Raw genomic sequence first — 24,929 nt, 5'->3', positions numbered from 1 at the left:
CTATGATGAGTACATGTTATGTGCTGGAGGCAATTAGGTGTATATATATAGGAAGACACTCAATCCATTTCTGTCACTCACAATCTGATGGGATGTGGTGAGGATTACATGCTATAAGGCAATAGAGGGTATGGTGGAGAACTGTGGTGACGGTGAAACAATGTTGGGTACTCACCATCATCGTAGGCAGGTCTGAGGAGGCGGCTATTAGCCCGGAAGGACTTGCCAAATGCTGGGAAGTTGAGGTTGTTGCACCAGCCGGTAGCCGTTCTGAACCTCGTGGTGTGGTCGCAGGGAAGGGTCTGGTCATCACACTCGAACACGTTTGGGATCTCCATGATGTCACTGACATCAATGTTGGGCAGCACTTCCATCAGGTCCACCACGTTGTTGGGAGAGCCCGACTCTATATCCTTCAGCTGTCTGTCGGCATTACGGCTCTTTCTCACACCGGGTTTCCTGCAAGCAGCAACCGGTGTGATCCGTGTTAGTGGATTTGGTTATGTGGTGGTTGGGAAGAGGAGAGGTCTTGAGGGGTAGGAAAGGAATGGCTATAACGCCTCATGTAGACTTAAGAGGAGAGCAAGTAGAGTGAGAACTAGAGAAAGATTAGTAGCAGGAGAGGAGTTCAAAATATAATGAATAGAGTCGCAGAGCAGAGGTGCCATAGGCACAATCAGAGAACACTGTATGAACATCAGAGGTCCACGGTTGTTCAACGTCCTACCAGCGAGCATCAGAAATATTGCAGGAACAACCTTGACATCTTCAAGAGGAAACTAGATTGTTTCCTTCAAGGAGTGCCGGACCAACCGGGCTGTGGTGGGTATGTGGGCCTGCGGGCCGCTCCAAGCAACAGCCTGGTGGACCAAACTCTCACAAGTCAAGTCTGGCCCCAGGCCGGGCTTGGGGAGTAGAAGAACTCCCAGAACCCCATTAACCAGGTATCAGCCAGGTATCATCCAGGTATCAACCAGGGGAAGTGATTATGAAGGAGAACAGAGAAGGTGTGGGGGAAGACGTGCAGGATAAAGAACAGAAGGAAAATAAGGAAGAATTATTGGAGGAGAATTATTAAGCCAAGGAGAAGGAGTAGAGGTAGCTAGGAGTGAAACACAAGGCAAAGCAGGAATGGTAAAAAATAACTCCCATAGGAAGTATAATCCCTCAAACATAACTACTTAAACTAGACGCGAGAAGCCGGGAAACATTGAGACAAAATCAACATTAATCTTAGGTAACTTTTATCAGAAACCTAAGACTACATATACACTTTGGCACATGATAATAGCAGCCTAGAGCATAACCCAGACACACACACATGGTAACGTTCACAGCCAAGCATCTCAGTATGGAAACAGTATGTAGCCACTTTACTACAGAGAGACGACAGCAGACACACCCATCCCAGCAGCACATGCACCTTATCAAACCACATCCTTGTTCTTGCTGTGGCAACATTCATGGTGGTGTTCTCTAGAAGATGCACCTGGCTGACTCTTAATCTATGGCATGGCTTACTGGGGTGTGCATGGTGGGAGGTTGTGATCATGTAACTAGCTGATACAGCTCAAGTCAACCCATGGTGATTAGCACAAATGTGCAATAACGACTAAGTAGGAACAATTAGTAAACCCAATGATGGTTTGCTGCTTTCATTTTTGCTCACTATCTGCAAATGTGCTACTTTTATTAGCAGCAGACTGCTAGTCAGCGCTTGTAAGGGGTTGCAGCAGGCTCTGCTAGTCATCGCTTGCGAGGGTAGCAGCAGGCTCTGCTAGTTAGCACTTGCGAGGGTAGCAGCAAGTTTAGCTAATCAGTGCTATGACTAGCACTAAAAAAAGTAGCAAAGCATAAATATACACATACACGAAGAAAATACAGGAGCTGGGTGCACATAACTAAAGGCCAGCAAAACATACCACTCATCGTGTTATGGGGAAGATCAATACCTCCTACTTGTGTCATCAGGTCAGAGAGACCGAGAAAGAGAATGGGTGAGTGAGAGATAAGAGATCGATAGAGTTAGATATAGAAAAAAAGGGATGAAAAGGTGCATGAGGTGCAAGGACAAATCCCCCACCCCCCAGGATCATGTGTACTTAAGCTTTTCCTGACTCAACCTGGCAAGGCAAGAAACTTTCCATTAAGATATCTGCAACAAGATGACCAGTCAGAGCATTTAGAATCTGCAGATGGTAAAGGTCATGTCATGACCTCTCCCGGGAGAGGAAGCTAGGAAGAGGAGAGGAGGAGGAATAGATGGAAGGAACTGGAATAAAAGGTACACATGGGGAGGATTTTCTTGGGTGATACACAGTCATCTTGTTGTGAGCACATGGAACTAACAAGTAAACTGCCTTTTAGTCTGGTGGTTCTCTTGGTTCAATGCCTCGTGTCTCGTTTTCATTGTTCTACTGTACAGTATTTACCTTGTTGATTGTTTTGTCTCGTCCACTTTTCTGGTGATGTTTTCTTGGTTAAAGTAATCTAGGATCCTCTGCTCACTGCACCTCTATAGAGGGGGCCCAGTTTTTAGGCTCTATTCCCTGGCCGGCTTACAATGTCTCACAAGGTGCGGATGGAATGGGTGAAGCTTTCCAGGCAGCTGCACAAGGATCCACCCTATGAATCCTCCCAGACACTCCCTCCCAAATAAATCTTATGAGAAAATAACACATGTGAACCAAACTATTCTTTGTATGAAAACGTCACTTACCCTGCAAAGTAATTGTTGACGAAGCGAGCTGAAGCAAACTGAAGGATGAAAGATGAATTTGAAATCTTGATAGACTGGGCTTTGGGCTTGCTGAAGGCATAGGCTGATCCAAGTGGTCCCTTGGGGTCAGCTGTCAGCTCTGCCAGATAGGGAAAAAGAAAAAATCAGCTCTGCAAGATGGGGGATGATAAGTCAGATCTGGAGAGATAGGAAGGGGGAGAGAAGGGGGGGGGATGTAAACAACAAAAAGGATTAATTAGCGAGTGAAGTTGACACAATGTCAAAATAAAAAGAAATTGGTGGGTAATCTGATGCAATACAATATATAAAAAAACTTGAGAAAATGTTAAAAATACAAACGTGTAAAAAAGTAGACAGTGTGTAAAATTAAATATGAAAATATTCACAATTTTTTAGTAATCTGGAAATTTTGAAGAAAAGGAAAACTGAAAAAATTGTCTCAAAATCAGATCAATTTGTAAATGGAGGTAAATTCGTCTATGTCAATACATGTAGTTTGGTTTATACAGTATGTTATAAATAATATTAATGGAGGCACATAGCAAATTATCAGATATCAAGCAGAAAGCAGCTTTGAAGAAAGCAGCACACATGAACACATAGTGAATAGGAGTGCAGAAAAATGAGAGGAAGGAGCACAATACAAACGGGAAAGACTACAATACAAAGATGTTCACAGTGAACAGAAGTACAGCACAACAGAACAACATCAGGAGCATTCAAAGAAGGTCTTAATAACTATGTAAAGTGTCCTTGGTACTTAAGAACTAAGAGAGCCACCTTTGTTATAACAAAGTACTTCACGAGGCATTCTTCTAACTTAAAAACTACTACTCTCAGACTTTCCTTCAATTCAGTCTAAACTCGGGAACAACTGTTGCACATCTCATTTTTAAACAATTTCTGTAAATTGATTCAGGTTGGGATTGAGTGTCAAGGCAGTACATTTAAGGGTAATAATCTCACAGATTATGTATAGCAATCTCAGAGCTTCTTTGTCAAGGTTACTGAAGTCTCCCTTAAGGTTCATCAGCATAGTCAGGTGTTGCATTTTAGGTCATGGTGGCATTTAACATTATATATGTATACAGTATACTGTATGTGTAATTTCCTAAGTCAAGTTACAGGATGGGAGCTAAGCTCGTGGTGTCCCGTCTTCCTAGCACTCTGTCATATGATTGAAACTACTGATGGTTTTGGCCTCTACCATCATCTTGTGCAACATTCCACGGTAAATTGTGATGGGATTGGGAAGTGTAATAGGATCTTTAAATAGGATCTGCCTCCATTATGAGAAGTAGCAACTCCTATGATGTATGAATTGTGGGTTTGATTGTCCAAAGTGTTTGCAGATTGTTAAAGCTGTTCATCAAACACACAACATAACCACAATATTCTTACAACTTTGTATCTAATAATAATCAAAATAATGGTGTAATTATGGTTTGTGTTTGCTGGGTGCATGTATTGTGTGTTCTGAGTGAGAGACGGGCTGGGTGCATGTATTGTGTGTTCTGAGTGAGAGACGGGCTGGGTGCATGTATTGTGTGTTCTGAGTGAGAGACGGGCTGGGTGCATGTATTGTGTGTTCTGAGTGAGAGACTGGCTGGGTGCATGTATTGTGTGTTCTGAGTGAGAGACGGGCTGGGTGCATGTATTGTGTGTTCTGAGTGAGAGACGGGCTGGGTGCATGTATTGTGTGTTCTGAGTGAGAGACGGGAAGGGAGGGAGGACAAGAGAGATACACAGACAGCCAGAGACGAGACACACTCAGGCACTGCCAGGTACCCATGTATTGTGTGTTCTGAGTGAGAGACTGGAAGGGAGGGAGGACAAGAGAGATACACAGACAGCCAGAGACGAGACACACTCAGGCACTGCCAGGTACCCATGTATTGTGTGTTCTGAGTGAGAGACTGGAAGGGAGGGAGGACAAGAGAGATACACAGACAGCCAGAGACGAGACACACTCAGGCACTGCCAGGTACCCATGTATTGTGTGTTCTGAGTGAGAGACTGGAAGGGAGGGAGGACAAGAGAGATACACAGACAGCCAGAGACGAGACACACTCAGGCACTGCCAGGTACCCATGTATTGTGTGTTCTGAGTGAGAGACTGGAAGGGAGGGAGGACAAGAGAGATACACAGACAGCCAGAGACGAGACACACTCAGGCACTGCCAGGTACCCATCTAGCATGTGTGTATACCCTGGAAACACAAACCGAAGCCGTCTCTATTTTCCGCTTGTTACAACTTGTAATAAAGTTGTTACATCTTGGCTTAACGTGTTTATGACGTATTAGAACGTTGTTACAACTTGCTATATTGGTTGTTATAACTGGTTAGGAGGTGTTAAAACTTGTTCGAACGTTGTACCAACGTCGTAGTTTCGGTGTGTTTTTGGCGGGTATGTATGTATATATAATATATAAAATATAGCTAGCAGACACATCCATAGTTTGTGTTTGATGAGTGCAATGAGAGGTAGATTCTAAGGTTAAAACACATATCCAATAAACAAGAGAAAAAGTACAAAGAAAAGATCCCTCCCCATACCTGTATTTACCCAAGGGTCACTATCTCCCTAGTGGCATTGACAGGGGCAGGAAGCCAGCGGCTTGTCAAAGGACTCCCCCCCCCCCTCCCATACCTACAGAGGATTTTTTCGATCTGGATATTGAACAAGTAATGTCTTGGCATTTACGATTTCAGCGGATAGGCAGTTCCAGGGGGTTATAACCCAATAGGTGAAAAAGCGTCTCTTGTATTCTGTCCTGTATTGTGGCTTATTGAGCTTGAAACAATTGCTCCTGCCTTGTGCTACATCTGACCTTTTTAAAGTTGTCTGGACCAATATCCTCCAACCTGTTCAGTATTTTAAGCCTCTCTATGAGATCAGCCCTGTCATGTCTGGTTTAACGAGACCCAAAGTTTAAAATGTCTGCTCCATATATGGAGAGAACAGACACATGGATTAACTCATGTCTATTATATAACTATATATAACTATATATAACTATATATAACTATATATAACTCATACATAGAGGAGAAAGTGTCCCTCAATTTAAATGCGTGATCCAAACACAAAGGACAGATCCTTTTTGTTAAAACTGCCGGTGAATATTAAAAAAAAAACTGTTTAAACAAGGTATAGATAAAGGGATCAAAACCTCACCTCTAGCACGTTAAGCAATGTTTAGCTAGACTTCAATTTTTAGACAATTTTTTTTAGACAATTTTTAGACTAGGATATGCATGACTTCACTCATCATATTAAGAGGTCATGCATATCCTAGGCTCTTGCTTTTTTGGGCTTTAGGCATTACTAGTAATATGGGAACACGTTTTGAAATGTTTAAAAATGACTACGTGTACCGAGATGGTCAGAGTTCTATATGAGAAGTGTGAAAGCAAGAAAAAATGATTTGAACAGCTTCCTCAAGGATAAGTTGTTTTGAATAGAATTTAACAAGTTTCAACAGGATTTAGGCAGTGTCAGAGATCATTTAAGCAGGACTAAACAAGACTTAAGGGAGAGATATATACAAGGTAGTTTGCAGTTGTATAACTATTAGCAGATTCACACAAGACAGTTTTCAGCAGTGGATGCATCTAAATTCTAATAGTAAGCAGGTGGTTGGCCAAGGGCGTGTGTGTGTGGGTGGGTGTCAGGTGGTTGGCCAGTGGTGTGCAGGTGGTTGGCCAGTGGTGTGCAGGTGGGTGTCAGGTGGCTGGCCAGTGTTGAGTGGTTGGCCAGTGGTGTGTGGGTGGGTGGGTGTCAGGTGGCTGGCCAGTGGTGTGCGGGTGGGCGTTGGGTGGCTGGCCAGTGGTGTGCGGGTGGGCGTTGGGTGGCTGGCCAGTGGTGTGTTGGTGGATGTCGAGTGGTTAGTCAGTGGTGTGGGTGGCCAGCGCGTTGTGGGCAGCGGGAGGTGCGGGAAATGGTCGAGTCGGGTCAAAGCTTGAGGTCGAGAGAGACAAGTTCCGCTAATATTCTTGTAGGTTCAAAAAGGCCCGGAACCAGAATGAGGCAGCCAGCTCAGGGTAGACACACGAAGTCAAGCATCTGGTGCAAAATGGAAGTGCCAAAAGCCAGGATCAAGTGACATGTCAGGGCTCAGGAATGGTCAAGGGGACATGTCTGAGGTGGGGAGAAGTCAAGGGAATATGTCACAGGTCGGAAGTAGTCAAGGGGGACATGTCAGTGGTTGGGAGAGGTCAAAAGAGCATGGCGTCATACTCACGGCGTCTCCATATATCCTTCTCGTGAGATCTCATGTACTTCCAGGCCTCAACTCCGACCACGAAGCAGTCGTGGAGAAGTTCTTCAGCCTCGCGAACCACTCGGGCACTCAGGCTCAGGTCAGAACGGTCAATGAGTGCGTGCATGACGTCAGAGGTCACCAGGGGTTGTCGGTGGGGTCGAGGGGGCGCGTCTCGGGTCACGCGTCCTCCCGCTAGAGCACACACACGCCCACTGTTAGTTTATGGGCGCGTGCACACACACACACACACACACACACACACACACACACACACACACACACACACACACACACACACACACACACACACACACACACACACACACACACACACAAAACTACAAGCACATAACCCACAGACACTGACACACACACACGTATAACTATACTCACAGACATGTTAATGTCAGAAAGAATTTCTTCACTTGAGTCATAAATAAATGGAAGAGATAAAAAGAGGAAGTCCTCGAGGACAAATTGATACACAATATTAGGTGTAAAAATAATAAAAAGTCAAAAACGTCACTACATTTAACTACTGTACAGATGGTCAAAAGGCGGGGCTTAAGAGCAGACACTCGACCCTCCAGGTACATCTAGGCGAGTTTACTTGTACACAGAGATGTCAAAATAACAAGCAAGCAAGTGAAACAGTTTATATAAAGATATAGCAAAAGAAAAACGTTACTCAGTTTTAACAGGAAATACACAAGTCAGAAATATAAGCATTAAACGACAAACAGCTTGAAATGCGAGGATTAGGAGCAGCTAACTCTGAACGCTTCAAATACATGTAAGCAAAATTAGCACAAGTACACACACCAACACAGGTAGTGTGGGGGGGGGGCAGAAGGGGTACACACGTCATGTCTGTCTAACCTCGTAGACAAAGAAACCTAGAGAAGCCTAAGACAAACTAAGGGTTGGCAAGAGAAAGAAAGGTGTGATAACTGCATCTTTCAAAATGCCAAAGCAAATCTTTTTAGCGAGGGAATACCTTACACACAGGAAACGAGTCACATCAAGAGAAAAACAGCCACAATGGAGGAAAGTAACAAGTGGGTTCTTACAAGAGTTGGCCCTTGACCAACCCGGGTAGCAGACCCATAACCATGCAATCTAGGAGTCTAGAGTTTGAAACCCATTGAGTAGGCAGTGTTGTTTCAAGTTTAGTTTAGGCTCGTGTCTGGTACATAACCATGTCCACACCAGCTTGTAAAATAACCTTCCTGGTTTACAAGTAACCAATCAAATGAGGTAGTCATTCTATCTTATCTCATTCTGTGGTAGTCTCTCCAGACACATGATCGAGTCGACTTATAAATACTTCCACTCTCTCAATTTTGAGTTAGCCAACTAGCCCCCCCCCCCAAAAAAAAAAAAAATAATTGCCAAGATCTGCATATGATTCAAAGGTGGTAAGGCTGCAGGCTTCTAAAGGAAGACACAAGCTGCAATACTGGGCAGAGAAATGGTTACTTAAATTCATTCTGAACAAATGCAAAGCAAAAAGTGGGGAAAGAGAGGGGCAACGAAGCATAAAGAGTACTCGGCTTACATCAGTCCAAAAGTCTACAAGCATGTTTTGGAAGATCAAGAAAATAGAGAAAATCTAGAGATTTGCTACAAGACTGCAACCAAAAATATAGAAGCAAAGCTATGGAGACAGACTGTAGCAGCTCAATATAACACTAGAAAAGAGTGGTGATAGGACCATAACATGCAAGATACTGACAGGAATAGACATGGATAGGGAGAGACCATTCATTCTTAGAGGAAATAATAGGGAGACAGAAGTTGGAAACACTAATGAGGCAGATAAACGCACAAAGTACTAGCATGCAGCACGGGGTAAGCCAGTGGACCAGACCAGGAGTAGAGGATGTGCAGCCCACCCATATCCACAGCTTGATAAACACTTCTGGCATGCACGTACACAACACCAACACCCCAAACTCACACTCACTCTCGTGCTATTTTTTCTCTCAAACTATATCTCTCTCTCACTCACTCATTCTTTCATATGTACACCTACCTAGTGTGCCCGTAGAGTTTGCCATTGACTGGGAGAGGCAACCAGTATCTGGGCTTATCAAGGTACCCTCCCAGACCAACTAGGCCTTCCCCAGGATGCAACCCACAACAGTTGCCTAACTCCTCTTATGAGTTATAAGTTTCTCTAAGGAACCTAAACAGGTTCTAGAGGTGTCAAGTGAAAAGGAATATGCCAAACCGTTTCTGTCCTACCCGGGAATTGAACCCGGGACCCTCGGTCGTGAGGTCGAGGATGAAGACCACTGTGCTACAGGACCACATGTACAGTGCGTGATAGTGAGAGATAAGGTGAGGGTAAGGTAATCATGAGGAGAATGTGGTGTCAGTATGAATATTCAGCACCTGTGTTGGAAGGATGCGAGGAGAAGCTAAGAACCAAGATACAAGGATGCAGTGAAGGAACTGTGCCCAGTCATTCACACAGTCAGGGATCAAATGCCAACTGCAAGAAATGAGGCTGTTACTATCTTGACCAATCCAAGTGGATGGACACAGGCAGAGAGATGATAAAACATTGAGAACAGTGAAGAAGAGAATAAGAGGAGCATGCAAAGTAGAAAAGACTGTAACAAAGAACTGAAATAGAGGACACCGTCTTCTTGTGCTCCAAGCATGTTCTAGTTCTATACAAGCTCACCATGACACTGTGGTGTGAAGCACTGAGAGCAAGCACTCCACCTTATGTTGTTGTTAAAGATTCGCTACCTGGAACAAAAAGTTCCAAGTAGCACGGGCTATGGTGAGCCCGTAGTGCCTTACTTTACTCCACCTTAATACAACGACACACAATACACCGGCAGGCTCCTCTTGTCTGGCTAGAACACTTGAAGACTCATCATGCTAGCAACACTGTACCATCAATTGTAAACAATACAATACATGCAGAACCGAAGATGATTAACAGAGCCACAACTCTGTGCCTCCTACTAGAAGAACTTGACACTACAGGTGGTCATGGTGTGCCAGAGCCCCCCTTCCTAAGTTGCCATGCACCCAGACAGGTACTATATGCTCTGCCACTGTGGAGTTGTCTCCCCCAGTGTGTGTTGATAAATATGAGTGGAAAGGAGGAGATGAAGAATAGGAAGAGTAGAGGAGGAAGAAGAAGAGGCAGAGAAGGAGGAAGAAAAAAGAGGCAGAGGAGGAAGAAGAGGGAAGGATATGGCAGAACACGCCCACAAAGACTCACGAGCCTCCCAGAGGTTCCACTCTGAGTCCCTCATATTGCTGATGTCCCTCTTGGCCCTGTCAATGCTCTCTTGAAGCATCTTGTCCGGGATGATGAAGTTGGGGCTGGCGGTCTTCCACTTCTTCAGGTTCACGGACTTGAGGTTCTTGCCCTGGCAAGACATGCGGGCGTTCCTGTGACAGGGAAGATGGTAAAGATCCCGAATGGTCAAGACTATCAGTTTTTTAATAAAATATTTGAGACTGTTTTGGGAAGATTAAAACAAGATTGTAATGATATAACTGCACTATAGCATAATTTACTTTATTCTGAACAAGAAACATATTTTGAGCATATTTTTTAGCAACAACATATCATTCTTCAAGTGAAGAATTAGTAAAAGCAGAAAACTGAAGAAGAGGCAGAGGACAATGAGGGTGAGTTAAGAGAACTGATCTTGCACACACATTTCTGGCCTGACTGTCTGACTCTCCATGTGGCTCACAACCCACACATAGAAGAATGGTCATTTTTCAGAAACAACTGGGGCAAAGAGAGTATGTGCAACCCTCGAGGAAGTATACTTACAAGAAGGAATCTGCTTCAAGCATGACCTTGGGCTGGACGTACTGGAGTTGATCAGAGTTGTCGCAGAGAATCCTTGCCAGGCTCACCTTCCGCAGCTCGTACAGTTGTTCTGTGGATGGATCAGTAGGGCAATGTCTTGAGAGATAACTAGATTTTCTTGTATTCTTACCAGTATGTTCTCATATATATATATATATGTGCTTGCAGGCAAGGATAGATTATCTATGATGCAACCTATTTTCAATTATCTATGCCTCTGTCATGTCTATTTTTATAGCTGTGGATTGAGTTAGTCCAAACTTCTACTTTCTAAATAATTTATCTCACATCTTACACTGCAGAAGTACTTTCTTACATTACAATAGCTCAAATGTATTTCCAGTTTCAATCAACGTCGTCAAACCCGACTTCTCCTTTATGGAACCGTGTTTGTTCTTCTTTGTCTATTTCTCAGTACCTTATACGTTGTGACCTTGTCTCCTCTACATTATCTTTCTTCCAGTGTTCATGAGGTCAGTTCACTGAGCCTGTCCTAACTCAGGTGTCATACTTCTGACAACAGTATTGTGGCAGTCTTTCAACTTGTTAATATTTTTGGGAGTGGATTCCATCCCGGTGCTGCATCCTCCATGACTTGTTTCACATAGGTTGTGAAGTATTTTTGTCTGGAAGGGTTCTGGAGGATTTGTTTTACTTTCCAAGAGACTGATCTAGTGTGTGTACTCGCCTAGATACTCACCAAGGTGTGCTTGCAGAGTTGAATTAGGTTCCTAGCCCCGCCTTCTGAATGTTCTTAGATTATACAATGACTTATGTCTTACGCGTTTATCACATTTACATGTACAATTTTGAATCAAAATTGGTTTGTAAAATTGACAAGTTTAACGACTTCTACGTCTAACCTATTCCACTTATTAACAGCTTTGAGACTTAAAAAGTTCTTCCTGATGTCTCTAACTCATTTGTGCCTCCAGTTTGTGTATGTGTGCATCTTTAAAGATAAGCAATTATAGTTTTATTGAATAACTCTGACTAAACAGAAAATATTGATTATTACAGTAAAAGAGATCATGTCACACTAGTGATAAGGAACTATCCTCCTAAACCTGAAGTACATCCTGCAACTGTTTGGTCGGACATACCAATATGTAATCTTCCACCCCAAAAAAAGCTCACATTTTTAGCTAGCAATTTTGTACAGTGCGAGAAAACTAAAAACTAAATTTAAACATTCCTAGGCCTAGTATTTCACATAGCTATATTAGGCCTAAGAGACTGTGCATTAGGCCTAGGATTGCTGAGACAGGGTACTTTGCTTAGACTTAGGCTGGGTGCTTTAGTTAGATTTCCCATTTGTTAATGTCATTTGGGTGAGCAAATTCTGTTTTACAAAAACTTTTTGGGGATCCAAAAGTGAAAAATATGGAATAAAAGCCATCTCAATCAGATGTGTATGAGTCTTCAAGTCACAGAGACTCCCAGGTCATACCTTTGGTGAAGGGAGGGAGGGAGGTCGTACCTTTGGTGAAAGAGGAGGGCGGGAGGTCGTTCTCATACCAGTAGCGGTCACCTCGTCTCAGGTAATGGAACTGTCGACCGATGAGGCAGCCGAAAGTGGGCCCAACCAGAGCTCCTCTGTTAGGCTTTTCTGCCAGGCCGCCCGTGAACAGGTCAATGTCATCTACCTCCCTGGTGGTGGGGTGAAATACATGAATGACTAAATAAGACAAAAGGAAGAAGCAGAATAAGTCAAGATAATTCTCAGTATAAACAGCTAAGCCAGCATGACTGAAAGCCGCTTGGAAGGGACCAGGCGCCGGGTCATTGAAGCTACCGCCAGCGTCTCACAATTGGTGGAAACTCTAAAGAGGATTTGGCACATACTGGCATCTCAATATTGTTTCCTCTGTTTACATACAAACCCGCTTACAAAGTCCATTCATACACGGTCACATAAATACTTCCGCCAGCCTCATACTTAGAATGAACCTAACTATATTATTCATCGATATTTGGGTCACAACGCCAGTTTGTATCAATGCCTCAAATGCACATTAAGTGGAAGCTTAGTAAGTACAGTATTTGTATATTGTACACAATCACGTACAATGTGCAGTGTCACAAGCATAACTTAACGAGTGTGTCAAATTTGAAATTTTTTGGGTAATAACTGCAGAAGTACTATAGAAACAGTAGGACGCGATGGAGATTTGGGTTCTACACGTGGAAGCACAAGGTAAGACTACCTGTGGAAGCGTCACAAAATAGAGGGCTACCTACAGAAGTGCTTGAACAATAAATACCAGAAGAAGCATTAGACATAGAAGGCTACCTGAGGAAATGCTTGTCTATGGGTTAATTAATAAAAAAAAATTGCTAGAATTTTTAGAAGGCATACAGGTAGGAGCCAACATTGAGAAATAGCGTAAGAAAACAACTTGTCTGCTGCGTGTTCAGAACCTGCCTGTGTGTACAACAATGCACTTGCAGAAAGAACAAATACAAACCTGCAGTAGTAGTAAAGATATTCTTACTCAGTATAAGAATCTAATTTCATTATGCAATTAAGCATATTCATAGATGTAGTAAGAACATATTCTACTGCCATTATAGAAAAGAAAATACACCACTTTGTAGGAGTAAGGGGGGCCTCGTAGCCTGGTGGATAGCGCACAGGACTCGTAATTCTGTGGCGCGGGTTCAATTCCCGCACGCGGCAGAAACAAATGGGCAAAGTTTCTTTCACACTGAATGCCCCTGTTACCTAGCAGTAAATAGGTACCTGGGTGTTAGTCAGCTGTCACGGGCTGCTTCCTGGGGGTGGAGGCCTGGTCGAGGACCAGGCCGCGGGGACACTAAAGCCCCTAAATCATCTCAAGATAACCTCAAGATAAGAACCCATTTGCAAGAGAAATCACTTAAGTATAGAAAGGTGAAGAACCTACTTGTAGGTGGACCTGAGCTTCTTGATATTATCTTGGGACATTACATCCCCGAGATCCTCAAATTTGGCCGCCTTAGGAAGTCCGCAAAAGTGTCTCCACTTGTTGTATCCGTCAATGCCATGGTCACGGCCCTGCTGGATGATCTGGGCTGCCAGGTCCAGACCCACTCCTGTAGACAAGTCCGCAAACATCTTGTTTGTCACGGCATCGGCCATCGATGTGTCCTCGTTCTGAGCGTGGGCACTGATCATACCCTCTATCACCTGGTCGAACTTGCCCCGCTCATAGAGATCGAAGGGCGCATAGAAGGTCTCAGTGACAGGCCGTTCACTTAGCTTACGACCCTGAGAGAGACAAGGATGAAATGATAAGTTCCCCTTGAGCTCAGTTTGTAACCTGGTGCATAGTTCACAAAGTGGTGCTCTTTTAAGTACTGTATATGATTTTGTTAGATCAAATCATATACAGTACTTATACATATACAAATACAAATGTTAGAAGCATTAAGAGTGTTATTAAAAATAGTACAGCATCTTGTGACCGACTCGTTTCCACTCCTGACCCAACAAAGGAAACCTTGCACAGAGCATAGCACAATATTAACGTCCCATTGCATACTGCAATGCTTAACACTGTACCCTACATGGCAAACATAAAGTGAACACAATATGCTGAATGCTACATACAGAGCACTATACACTTCCCACTAATTACTCAACACAGTACACCTCACACTAGACACTGTACACTATAACACTGCTCACTAACCTCATTGTAATAGGCGACGGTGTTGGGCAGCATGGAGGCCACAAAGTTGAGAGCAATGGTGGCCACGGAATTGGCAATGCCCGCATTGATGTTGATGTCATACCCAGAGAAGAACCCAGAGGTCTGCATCGCCAGCCCGTACTTCTCCAGGATGCCCTGAGGAACATAACCAGGGTTACTGCTTGCGGTTAAAGACGAGGGGGAAAAATGTCCTGAAGTAACCTTATCAGCCTTGGGGGTCATGACCACTTTGACAGTGTAAATGTTGTTTTAGGATTGTTTGGATGTATTAGGCAGGTTTAAGGTCATTCAGAAGGGTTAGGATGACATAGAATAAGTTAGAAGTTGGTGAGAAAGGGTTACATAGGCTTAAATAAGAATTGTGATGAAAACCAAGATGGGTCAAACAATACGGTGAATAAGCTGTGGCAGCATGACTCACAGAATTACCCAGTCAATAGGTTGATTAAATTAACATGATAACTCACAAAATGTGAATTATCCTGTTAATTTGACAATGTTAATAACCCAACCCACATTTATGTAATGTAAGTGACAACTAGGACGGCCATCCTGGACCTTACTAAGAAGCAACACTCACATGCGGGAAGGAAGCCAATATAAGGACAGCTAAAAGGTGAGGTGAGAACAGGTGAAGGGTAATTGTGAATGAAAAGCATGAAAACTCTTGCCTCTCTCCCATCACCGCTTCCTTCACTGTGACACCCTTGTCCCTCTCCCACCACTCCTTCCTTCACCGAGAGGTTCAGGAAACAAGAATTACAAGACATGGAGCCAGATTCACGAAAGCACTTACGAACGTGTACATCTTTCCTCAATCTTTGACGGCTTTTGTTACATTTATTAAACAGTTTACAAGCATGAAAACTTGCCAATCAACTGTTGTTATTGTTATAAACAGCCTCCTGGTGCTTCGGAGCTCATTAACTGTTTAATAATTGGAAACAAAGCCGACAAAGATTGAGAAAAGATGTACAGGTTCGTAAGTGCTTGCGTAAGTGCTTTCGTGAATCTGGCCCATGGCTGACAAGGTCAACACAACTCTAGTGTCCCAAGCAAGTCTCCAGGTGTTGTTAAGATGCCTCTCTTCTCTAGTATCACACCCACCCTTACCTCACTGCACGCTTCCCCTCCCCTCCTTGCTTCCCCCTAACACTTATTATGACCTGTTCACTTACAACCCCCATTACTGCAGTTAAAATACAGGTTCAGGTTACAGAGGTTCCTTCACCTCTCTCAGTGAAGGGAATCACTGAAGGTTGTGGTGACTCCTGACCTTGATGCTCTAGGTGTCCCTGGGTAATAATCAGTGTCGGGAGATGACTCGGTAATCACACCAGTTATATTATACACGTTTAAAGGAGAAGCAAAATAGCCATTGATACTTCAAGTGGCAGAAAGAGGACTAGGAGAAGTACATGAAGCAATGCTTCTTTATCTTTGATAGTTTAATACACCCCCCAACAATTCCTAATGGTTTTACAAATTTAAATACCAGTGGTTAGTGTTCTAATGAGGAATTAAGGCTACTTTCACAATATTACAGGATCTGATATATAGGACACGTTGTTTTTGTTTGGTATCTGCACCTTACCTCGTTCTGTCACTTATCCCTACCCTCCAACACTCTCTCTCCTCAGACTGAGAATTTTCTCTCAGTCTGAGAGAAAATCAAGAGACCTACAGATTCCACCCACTTACAAGGCCTTTTCTGATCATCTGGCTGCTACTCGTAACACACCTGGCCCAGGATAGATGGAAGGAACTCCGTGTAGGTGATGTGCTGCAGTTCGGCCCCCACGATGCGCCTGGCCTCCTGGAAGGCTTGCTCGTCTGTCCAGTGGGCATTGAGGGCAGACAGCTGAGAGGCAATGCGATTGTGTTCTCTGACGAAGATCTGATGCAGCGAGGTCAGACCCACATGTTCATTCACCCTCACGTCTCCAGACTTGAAGCACCTGGGGAAGGAGAAAGAGCGTGAGAGAGGGAAACAGTGAGCGAGAGAAAGGGAGAGAGGGAGGGAGGGAGAGAGATAGGCATAGTGAGTGAAAAAAAAGATGAAGAGCACGGAATTTTTTTTTTAAAACAATATGATTTTAAAGTAATTCGTTTTGAATGCAGAAGTCTGGCGAGTCTGCTGCTATGTAAATGAGAGATTATATAACATAAACCACTTAGAGTTCCTAAGAGTCCTGAAGACTTTGCTTCCATAAGTCAGCTCCTAAGTTTGTGATCTTCCTTAATAATGCACAAGACCATTTCTAACCTTCCAAGATCTTAACTTTAAGACATTTCTTCCTTATATATAAGAACCATGTTACGCTCCTAAGGCTGCCTGCCTGCTCCTTAAGACCTTACTTCTTCATTCACAATAACAAGCATAAAGTAGCTTTTTTACTTCCTTTTGCAAACAATAATGTGGCTGAAATCTAGACTCCAAACCTACACATTCAAAAATAAAGAAAGTGGCGAGGTTTCTGTATGACCTGGACAAGACTTCACAATGTTCCAGCATGGACCGAAACATCGTCAATTCCTTTAACTTCAGATGTGTGGGATGGGTGTCGTAGTTCCTCATAATCAAGAACCAGCCTGAGCTTATAAGAACCACCCTGAGCCCTCGAGAACCAACCCAAGTCTCAAGAACCACCCTGAGCCCTCGAGAACCAACCCAAGTCTCAAGAACCACCCTGAGCCCTCGAGAACCAACCCAAGTCTCAAGAACCACCCTGAGCCCTCGAGAACCAGTCTGAGACCTCGAAACCTTTTTCCTTTCGAGAGCTTACTTGTGTCTTCCCGAGGACGACTTGCAGTCAATCTGGTTTTCATCATCAGCCAGGATCTGGTTGCCTGTGGGGCCACGCTGCACCTTGAGGAGGCCGTCAGTGAAGGCTCGAAGGTCGTCGGATTCTTCTTTGCTGGAGCCATAGAGCACCGAGCCATCAATGAAGGAGGTAACCTGGTTGATCTGTTCCCTAGGACCTGAGGGCAGTAACAGTATTATTGGTAGGAAATGTTTACAGGGGGGAGGTATGTAAGAAGAGGGGGAAGAGGAGGAGGAGGGAGAGAGAGGGCGAGAGGAAAAAAAGAGAGAGAGAGACAGACAGACAAACAGACTGACTGACTTATGGCACTATAACAAAAAAGGTTTAATTGGCAAAATCTATGTATAAATATTGAGATAACCTTACCCAAAGGTTAACACTCTTCTCTTAACAAGAAAAGTTTAATTGGAGGAAGTAGGCTGTGTAGCCCGAGTGAACCATAAAGCTTAAACTTGAAGCTAGAGCACACTATCTTCCAGTCAGCACATTTAAGGTTGGTGAACCCCACCATGCTGCATGTCCACAGTGTATTGGCCAATGAGAGGGCAGACCGGTGTATTAAAAGTTATATATGAGTAATTATGGCCCATCCACTTCCCCTCCTTCACCATCATCACTACTCTATATCTGCTGTGACAAAAATACTCCAGATAAACTTAAAGCTTAAATATGCAATATAAGTTCTTTTAAGACTCGCTAACCTTTCATTTGTGGAGGAGACAAGAAGGTTACAGTGGCACTCCTCCCAGCTGTCTCTGGGGGGGCTAGTGAGAAAGATGGGCAGGTGGCACTTACCGAGGGTACAGCCGGTCCTGGGGGCGGTGCCAGAGCGCACGTACTCCTGGCACTTGAGCTGCAGGGGCCCGTAGACTGGGTCGCCATCTGGGATACGGATGGGGTAACACTCCGGATGGAAGTCGCTGAAGTTGACGCCACAACACCGTAGCCGCTGTCCGATGTAACCTGAGACAGACAATGAGTCAGTTTACTGGGTCAGTCAAGATGAATTTTACAATGAAAAAAAAAAAAAAGAGTCAGAGGTGAAGAGTGTCGAGGGAATAGAGGGCGAGTTAAGGGAAGTGGGAGGGAGTGAGACAAGGGAAGAGGGAGGGAGTGAGACAAGGGAAGAGGGAGGGAGTGAGACAAGGGAAGAGGGAGGGAGTGAGACAAGGGAAGAGGGAGGGAGTGAGACAAGGGAAGAGGGAGTGAGACAAGGGAAGAGGGAGGGAGTGAGATAAGGGAAGAGGGAGGGAGTGAGACAAGGGAAGAGGGAGGGAGTGAGACAAGGGAAGAGGGGAGTGAGTGAGTTAAGGGAAGAGTTGAAATTGAAATAAGTTTATTGAGGTAAAATACACACAAAGGGATGAGGTAGCTCAAGCTATTCTCACCCCGTTCAGTACAACGTGTTAATATATACATAGACACACATCACAAACATTAAACATATTACCAAACATTCTGAGAGGTAAACATATACATTTCCTCCTTCACAAGTAGTATGGTATCAGACGTACACACAAATACTTTTATGACCAGGGAAGAGTTTGTGAGTTACAGTAAGAGTGAATGACTTTGGGAAGAGAGAGTTTAACATACACAAACCCTAAACACCTGACCGTCAGTTATATAAAACTAATCTACTAAAACCATGGTCACAAGGCATATTGAACTTGAATACAAAATTAACGCGCATGTGCTCTGAAGATATTCATAAACCATACACACTGTTTACATCAGTTAGCCGAATCCGGGCCCTTAAGACTATGACACCACACAGCTGTTTACACACACACACACACACACACACACACACACACACACACACACACACACACACACACACACACACACACACACTTTAGTGAGTGTGTGTGAGACAGTTTACATGCGACTGAGATGGTGTGCAAGACTAAATAACCATCTGAGGTATACATGCAGCAGATGGTGTACAAGAGGAACTAACCTGCCATCTGAGGTGTGTGGGAGAGGTCATGGGAGATGAACTGGCCGAAGACGGCAGCGATGGCCGTCATGAACTTGTGGGGCGTGTCGTGGCTGCCGTGCAGGCCGAGGCTCACACTGCGTGCTGAAGGCAGGAAGTCCCCGCTGGAGGCCTGACGGGGCACCGACACCCCATCGCCGTAGTTGGCAGGCAGGAACCGCAGGTAACGAGTGATGGCATTGCCCCATTTGGGGTTCTGCACATTATTGCAATACCCGTTGAAAGCCCGGTACTTCCTGGGCTGACAGGGGAAGTCCACCTCAACAGGGCACTGGTCTCCTAGTACAGTACCTCTTACATCAGCTGTGGGCAGTCCATAGGTCACCTGGTCCTTGTCCAGTCGGTACCTGGAAGGTGACATCACTTACAGTACATCGTGACCATGGGGGGGGGTGTATATGTAAGCTCTGGACTGGCTTCAGTAGGAGCCTCCAGACGTCCTGTGGATTCAGTGGAATTCCAGGTTGTATAACTTATACCATGTGGTGGTCCCGAGGTAAGGTCCGTAGCTCGGGGGTACCCAGGCCGAGAGTTCAAATCTTCCAGCACTGCTCCAAATGATTTTCTCAACAACAATAATAATAATTATTATAACAAAAAATCACACTGGCATAAAGTATCTGAGACAAACTCAGTGGGAACGGTGCGGGGACTTGAACCAGCGTCCTGGAGAATATCAGCTGCACATCTTAACCCCAGCAGACCACGACAGGACAAAACCTATTCAACCCGCCACTTTTACCGAGTATACTAACGACGCCGGTTCAAATCTCCCCGCACTGCTCCAACCCATTTTCTCAAGAATAATTATGATAATAATGTGCACTTACTGCTGGGCGGTGTACTTGGTGGCCTCCTCGGAGATGAGAGCGATCCTGGAGATGTTCTTAGCCACCACCTTGGTCTTGTGGGAGGCGGCCATGAACCAGGCGGGCGTACCAGGGACCTGGCGAGCACCTGGGGGGGCGACAGTCACAGTTAGTTACAGCTCTCACACGCCTCTCACACTTGCTCTACTCTGCCAGCTACTCTGCCATTTATGAGGTCAACTGTTGTATGCATGGGAGAGAACTGTACTCTAGTAGTGACCATGGGGGACCATGATGTATGACGTCAACTGTCGTATACATGGGAGAGCTACTGGGGTGAGTGAGTGAGTGAGTGAGTGAGTGAGTGAGTGAGTGAGTGAGTGAGTGAGTGAGTGAGTGAGTGAGTGAGTGAGTGAGTGAGTGAGAGTGAGTGAGTGAGTGAGAGTGAGTGAGAGTGAGTGAGAGTGAGTGAGAGTGAGTGAGAGAGAGTGAGAGAGAGTGAGTGAGAGAGAGTGTGAGAGTGTGAGTGTGAGAGTGTGAGTGTGAGAGTGTGAGAGTGATTGAGTGAGTGAGTGAGTGAGTGAGTGAGTGTGTGAGTGTGTGTGTGTGTGTGTGTGTGTGTGAAGCAACACAGGTCTAAGGAGAGCTATACTACAACACTTCACAAACATGATGACTGTCCAGCCTGTACACTGCCCCCTCACGTCATCCTAGTGTTGTGTACACCTGCCACATGGCTCTGATGGGCTACATGACACCGTCATCTTACTGTAATGTACACGCCTCACCACTGTTGTAGGTGGAAGGTTCAACTCACCACTGTTGTAGGTGGGCAGGTTCAACTCACCACTGTTATAGGTGGAAGGTTCAACTCACCACTGTTGTAGGTGGGCAGGTTCAACTCACCACTGTTGTAGGTGGAAGGTTCAACTCACCACTGTTGTAGGGGGGAAGGTTCAACTCACCACTGTTGTAGGTGGAAGGTTCAACTCACCACTGTTGTAGGGGGGAAGGTTCAACTCACCACTGTTGTAGGTGGAAGGTTCAACTCACCACTGTTGTAGGTGGGCAGGTTCAACTCACCACTGTTGTAGGTGGAAGGTTCAACTCACCACTGTTGTAGGGGGGAAGGTTCAACTCACCACTGTTGTAGGTGGAAGGTTCAACTCACCACTGTTGTAGGTGGGCAGGTTCAACTCACCACTGTTATAGGTGGAAGGTTCAACTCACCACTGTTGTAGGTGGGCAGGTTCAACTCACCACTGTTGTAGGTGGAAGGTTTAACTCACCACTGTTGTAGGGGGGAAGGTTCAACTCACCACTGTTGTAGGTGGAAGGTTTAACTCACCACTGTTGTAGGGGGGAAGGTTCAACTCACCACTGTTGTAGGTGGAAGGTTTACCTCACCACTGTTGTAGGGGGGAAGGTTCAACTCACCACTGTTGTAGGTGGAAGGTTTAACTCACCACTGTTGTAGGGGGGAAGGTTCAACTCACCACTGTTGTAGGGGGGCAGGTTCAACTGACCACTGTTGTAGGTGGGCAGGTTCAACTCACCACTGTTGTAGGATGGCAGGTTCAACTCACCACTGTTGTAGGATGGCAGGTTCAACTCACCACTGTTGTAGGATGGCAGGTTCAACTCACCACTGTTGTAGATGGCAGGTTCAATGGAGTCGAACCTCTCGTTGACAGCGAGGGTAGCTTGGTGAACCAGGTTGCCCATGTCTCTGAAGCTGATGTGAGGCATCGTCACCCGGGGACCTGTCAATGGACAGAGAAAGTGACGGTATTGCCGAGAAAATGACGGTATTGCTGAGAAAGTGACGGTATTGCCGAGAAAATGACGGTATTGCCGAGAAAATGACGGTATTGCTGAGAAAATGACGGTATTGCTGAGAAAATGACGGTATTGCTGAGAAAATTGGGTTACAGAGGAGATACAAATGGAGAGGATATAATTTTTGGAAAATTTGTTAACTCGTGGGTGAGAAATTTAAGCATCAGACAAAAAAATTTGTGTAAATAATAATGAGCGTAAATTGGTCAACATGGGAGAAATAGATAAATGGGGAGAAATAGATAAATGGGGAGAAATAGATAAATGTGGAGAACATAAGGTAATTTAAGGATAAAACTGAAGTATCCGCTGTTTCGAGTTATAACTTGAGTTGATACATTGCAAACTTTATTTACATATCCCATACGAGTACGTTGTTCCACTCAAAAGAAAACGGATCTGGCTTCGTTGTTGTGTAACCGATGTTTTTCAAACATATTCTGGAATTTGTCACGTGTTGTTGTTATAGATTCAGCTACTCGGAACAAGTTCCAAGTAGCACGGGCTATGGCGAGCCCGTAACTTACCTGGCACAGGAGCGGGGCAAGTAGCACGGGCTATGGTGAGCCCGTAACTTACCTGGCACAAGAGCAGTGCCCTTCTGCCAGTAGCTTGATGAAGATTAGGCCACCACGAGAGGTGGCACGGGTATGAGTAGCCCGTAGTAGGTGGTAGATGTTTGAGGGGTGAATGTGGTGGTTGGTCATGTAATATCTTTGAGTTGTGTTTGGGCCTGGGGGTCGTGACCCCATGCTGACCCCTTATGTACGGGCGTGGTGTGCGCGCGCATGCCAGGTTGCGCGCGCACCAGACACGCGCGAAAGGTTGCGCGCGCACCAGAAACAAGTGACTTCCTACAGAAGTCACTTATTTCCTTCCTACAGAAACTTCACCACTTTGTCAAGAACAATTTCTTCTCGTTTACGGACTCGACAAGTTCGCCTCTTTTTTTTTTTAATGGGGATTTGGATGAATTTGTATTTATTTGTTATCTTTATTTGCAGAGTGGTGAACAAGTTTGTCAATTGTTCTACTATATGTGACCAAAACTGTATGAAATATTCCAGATAATGAGGTACTGGGGAACTGTACAGTCTACGGGCTCGCCATAGCCCGTGCTACTTGGAACTGTGTTGCAGGTAGCGAATCTTTAACAACAACAACTGTACCAACAACTGTACCAGTCATCTCCACACTGTACAGTGTGGAGATGACTGGCGTTAAGATCCTCTAAAGCTTTTCCAGTGAAGCCTAATCATTTTTGTTAGGTTTTCTTCCACAGACTTAGAAGAGGAATCCTTAAACAGGGCGCTGCCTCTCATAACTGCTACATCACTATAACATTGCCCTAGATGCCACGGAAGACTTCTTAACCTCACAACTTTCTCTAACTAACACAGCGCAGAGTGTAGAGTCAACACACAAAAATCCGGACCATCCACCGTGAAAAGCATTCCCCCCCCCCCCGCCCACCTAGAGTACCGTGCTTACTCCGGTACTTTTTCTCATCCACACATCAGACATAGATGAATAATAAAAGCTCTAGTACTGTATCATCACCTGCAGATGCCACTATAGGATTTCCATGCGAGTAGACAATATAGAGGACACGGCGAACCTCCAATCTGATGGAAATCGGGTCTTTCAATGGGCCACATATAATAATGTTTAATAAAACTTAAGTTTCAGCTTAAGTTTTCTACGGAGAAAACTAATATATAATAAACTACATCACATACACATAGAGATCACACTAACGTGATGCATCAAATGAACAAATCCACAAGGGCCGTGACGAGGATTCGAACCTGCGTCCGGAAGCATCCCAGACACTGCCTTAATCGACTGAGCTACGACAGGTTCGAATCCTCGTCACGGCCCTTGTGGATTTGTTCATTTTATAATAAACTAATTTTCATGCATCCTCCCCCCTCCCTCCCCCCTCTCACCCTCCCTCCCTCCCCCCTCTCACCCTCCCTCCCTCCCTCCCTCTCTCTCTCACCTGATGGGATAGGGTCGATCTCAACAGGGATAGAGAAGCCAGAGGTGCCCAGAGGTATCTGTTGAATCGACCTGACTATCCTGTGCGAGGCATCTGACAGCTGGGTCTCCTCCAGGAACATCAGCACGGAGGGGTCAGCCACCTCCATGCCAGCTGTCAGCACGCCCACGCCAGCTGTCAGCACGCCCACGCATGCCCACACTGACGCCCATGCCGCCCGCGATCTGCGTAGGGAAAAAGAGAACAAATTAGCGGAGTGTAGGTCGATGTTCCTAGATGTTCTTACTAAACTAGAATACAACACGTGGCTCCTAGTTTCACTAGAGTACAACAGTAGGCTACAAGTAGTTTCTGCCCAAGCTTCCACTACCATTACTACTATACAATACATGCAATAATAGTTGGCTGGAACAACTACCCATTAAACAGCACATTAACATGACTGGCTTCTGCCCTACGTACTAAATAATAATAATAAAGGTGAAAAAAATACAATCACTGTGTTAGTGTATTAATAAACCAAAATTTGGAATACATCCTCCATTGTTTTTCAAGATGGCGTGAGCAACATTGTAGGAGGGAAGGGAACTATCAGGGGGAAAGTGCCAAGCTATTACGACTATATAACACTAGGAAAGAGTCGGGTTCAGGATTTAAGGGCGGGACGGGGGGAAAGGAATGGTGTCCAAGCACTTGGACGCTCGGGGGATTGAACGCCGACCTGCAGGAAGAGACCCCGTCGCTCTACAGTAGGAGGTGTATGATGGTTCGTGTGTGGCAGAGCGCCTCACGTCGCCTCCCTCATTATACCTTATTGTCATTATAATAATCATATTATAATTCATTATTCCTCACACTCGCATACTTGCGTGTGCGTGACCTCAGTTGCTGGTATAACAA

At 44.9% G+C, this 24,929-nt stretch overlaps 1 protein-coding gene across 2 annotated transcripts in view; it reads right to left on the bottom strand.

Annotated features, from left to right (window-relative positions):
- The window catches only part of LOC123775117 (uncharacterized), a 131,546-nt gene that overhangs the window by 10,971 nt on the left and 95,646 nt on the right, over nt 1-24,929 (bottom strand). For both annotated transcript variants that reach the window (XM_045770001.2, XM_045770002.2), the window contains 14 exons: nt 24,030-24,253; nt 21,835-21,951; nt 20,210-20,336; nt 19,341-19,726; nt 18,173-18,340; nt 17,339-17,534; nt 16,294-16,510; nt 14,532-14,687; nt 13,764-14,107; nt 12,338-12,507; nt 10,819-10,927; nt 10,252-10,424; nt 2,720-2,858; nt 176-459 (listed from right to left, as the gene is read on the bottom strand). In XM_045770001.2, the coding sequence (XP_045625957.2) occupies nt 176-459; nt 2,720-2,858; nt 10,252-10,424; nt 10,819-10,927; nt 12,338-12,507; nt 13,764-14,107; nt 14,532-14,687; nt 16,294-16,510; nt 17,339-17,534; nt 18,173-18,340; nt 19,341-19,726; nt 20,210-20,336; nt 21,835-21,951; nt 24,030-24,253 (2,810 nt within the window). The remainder of the gene's footprint in view (nt 1-175; nt 460-2,719; nt 2,859-10,251; nt 10,425-10,818; nt 10,928-12,337; nt 12,508-13,763; nt 14,108-14,531; nt 14,688-16,293; nt 16,511-17,338; nt 17,535-18,172; nt 18,341-19,340; nt 19,727-20,209; nt 20,337-21,834; nt 21,952-24,029; nt 24,254-24,929) is intronic.

Source organism: Procambarus clarkii, chromosome 92 (assembly GCF_040958095.1).
Source record: "Procambarus clarkii isolate CNS0578487 chromosome 92, FALCON_Pclarkii_2.0, whole genome shotgun sequence".
NCBI lineage: Eukaryota > Metazoa > Arthropoda > Malacostraca > Decapoda > Cambaridae > Procambarus > Procambarus clarkii.
This window is presented reverse-complemented; position numbering and strand designations above follow the sequence as displayed.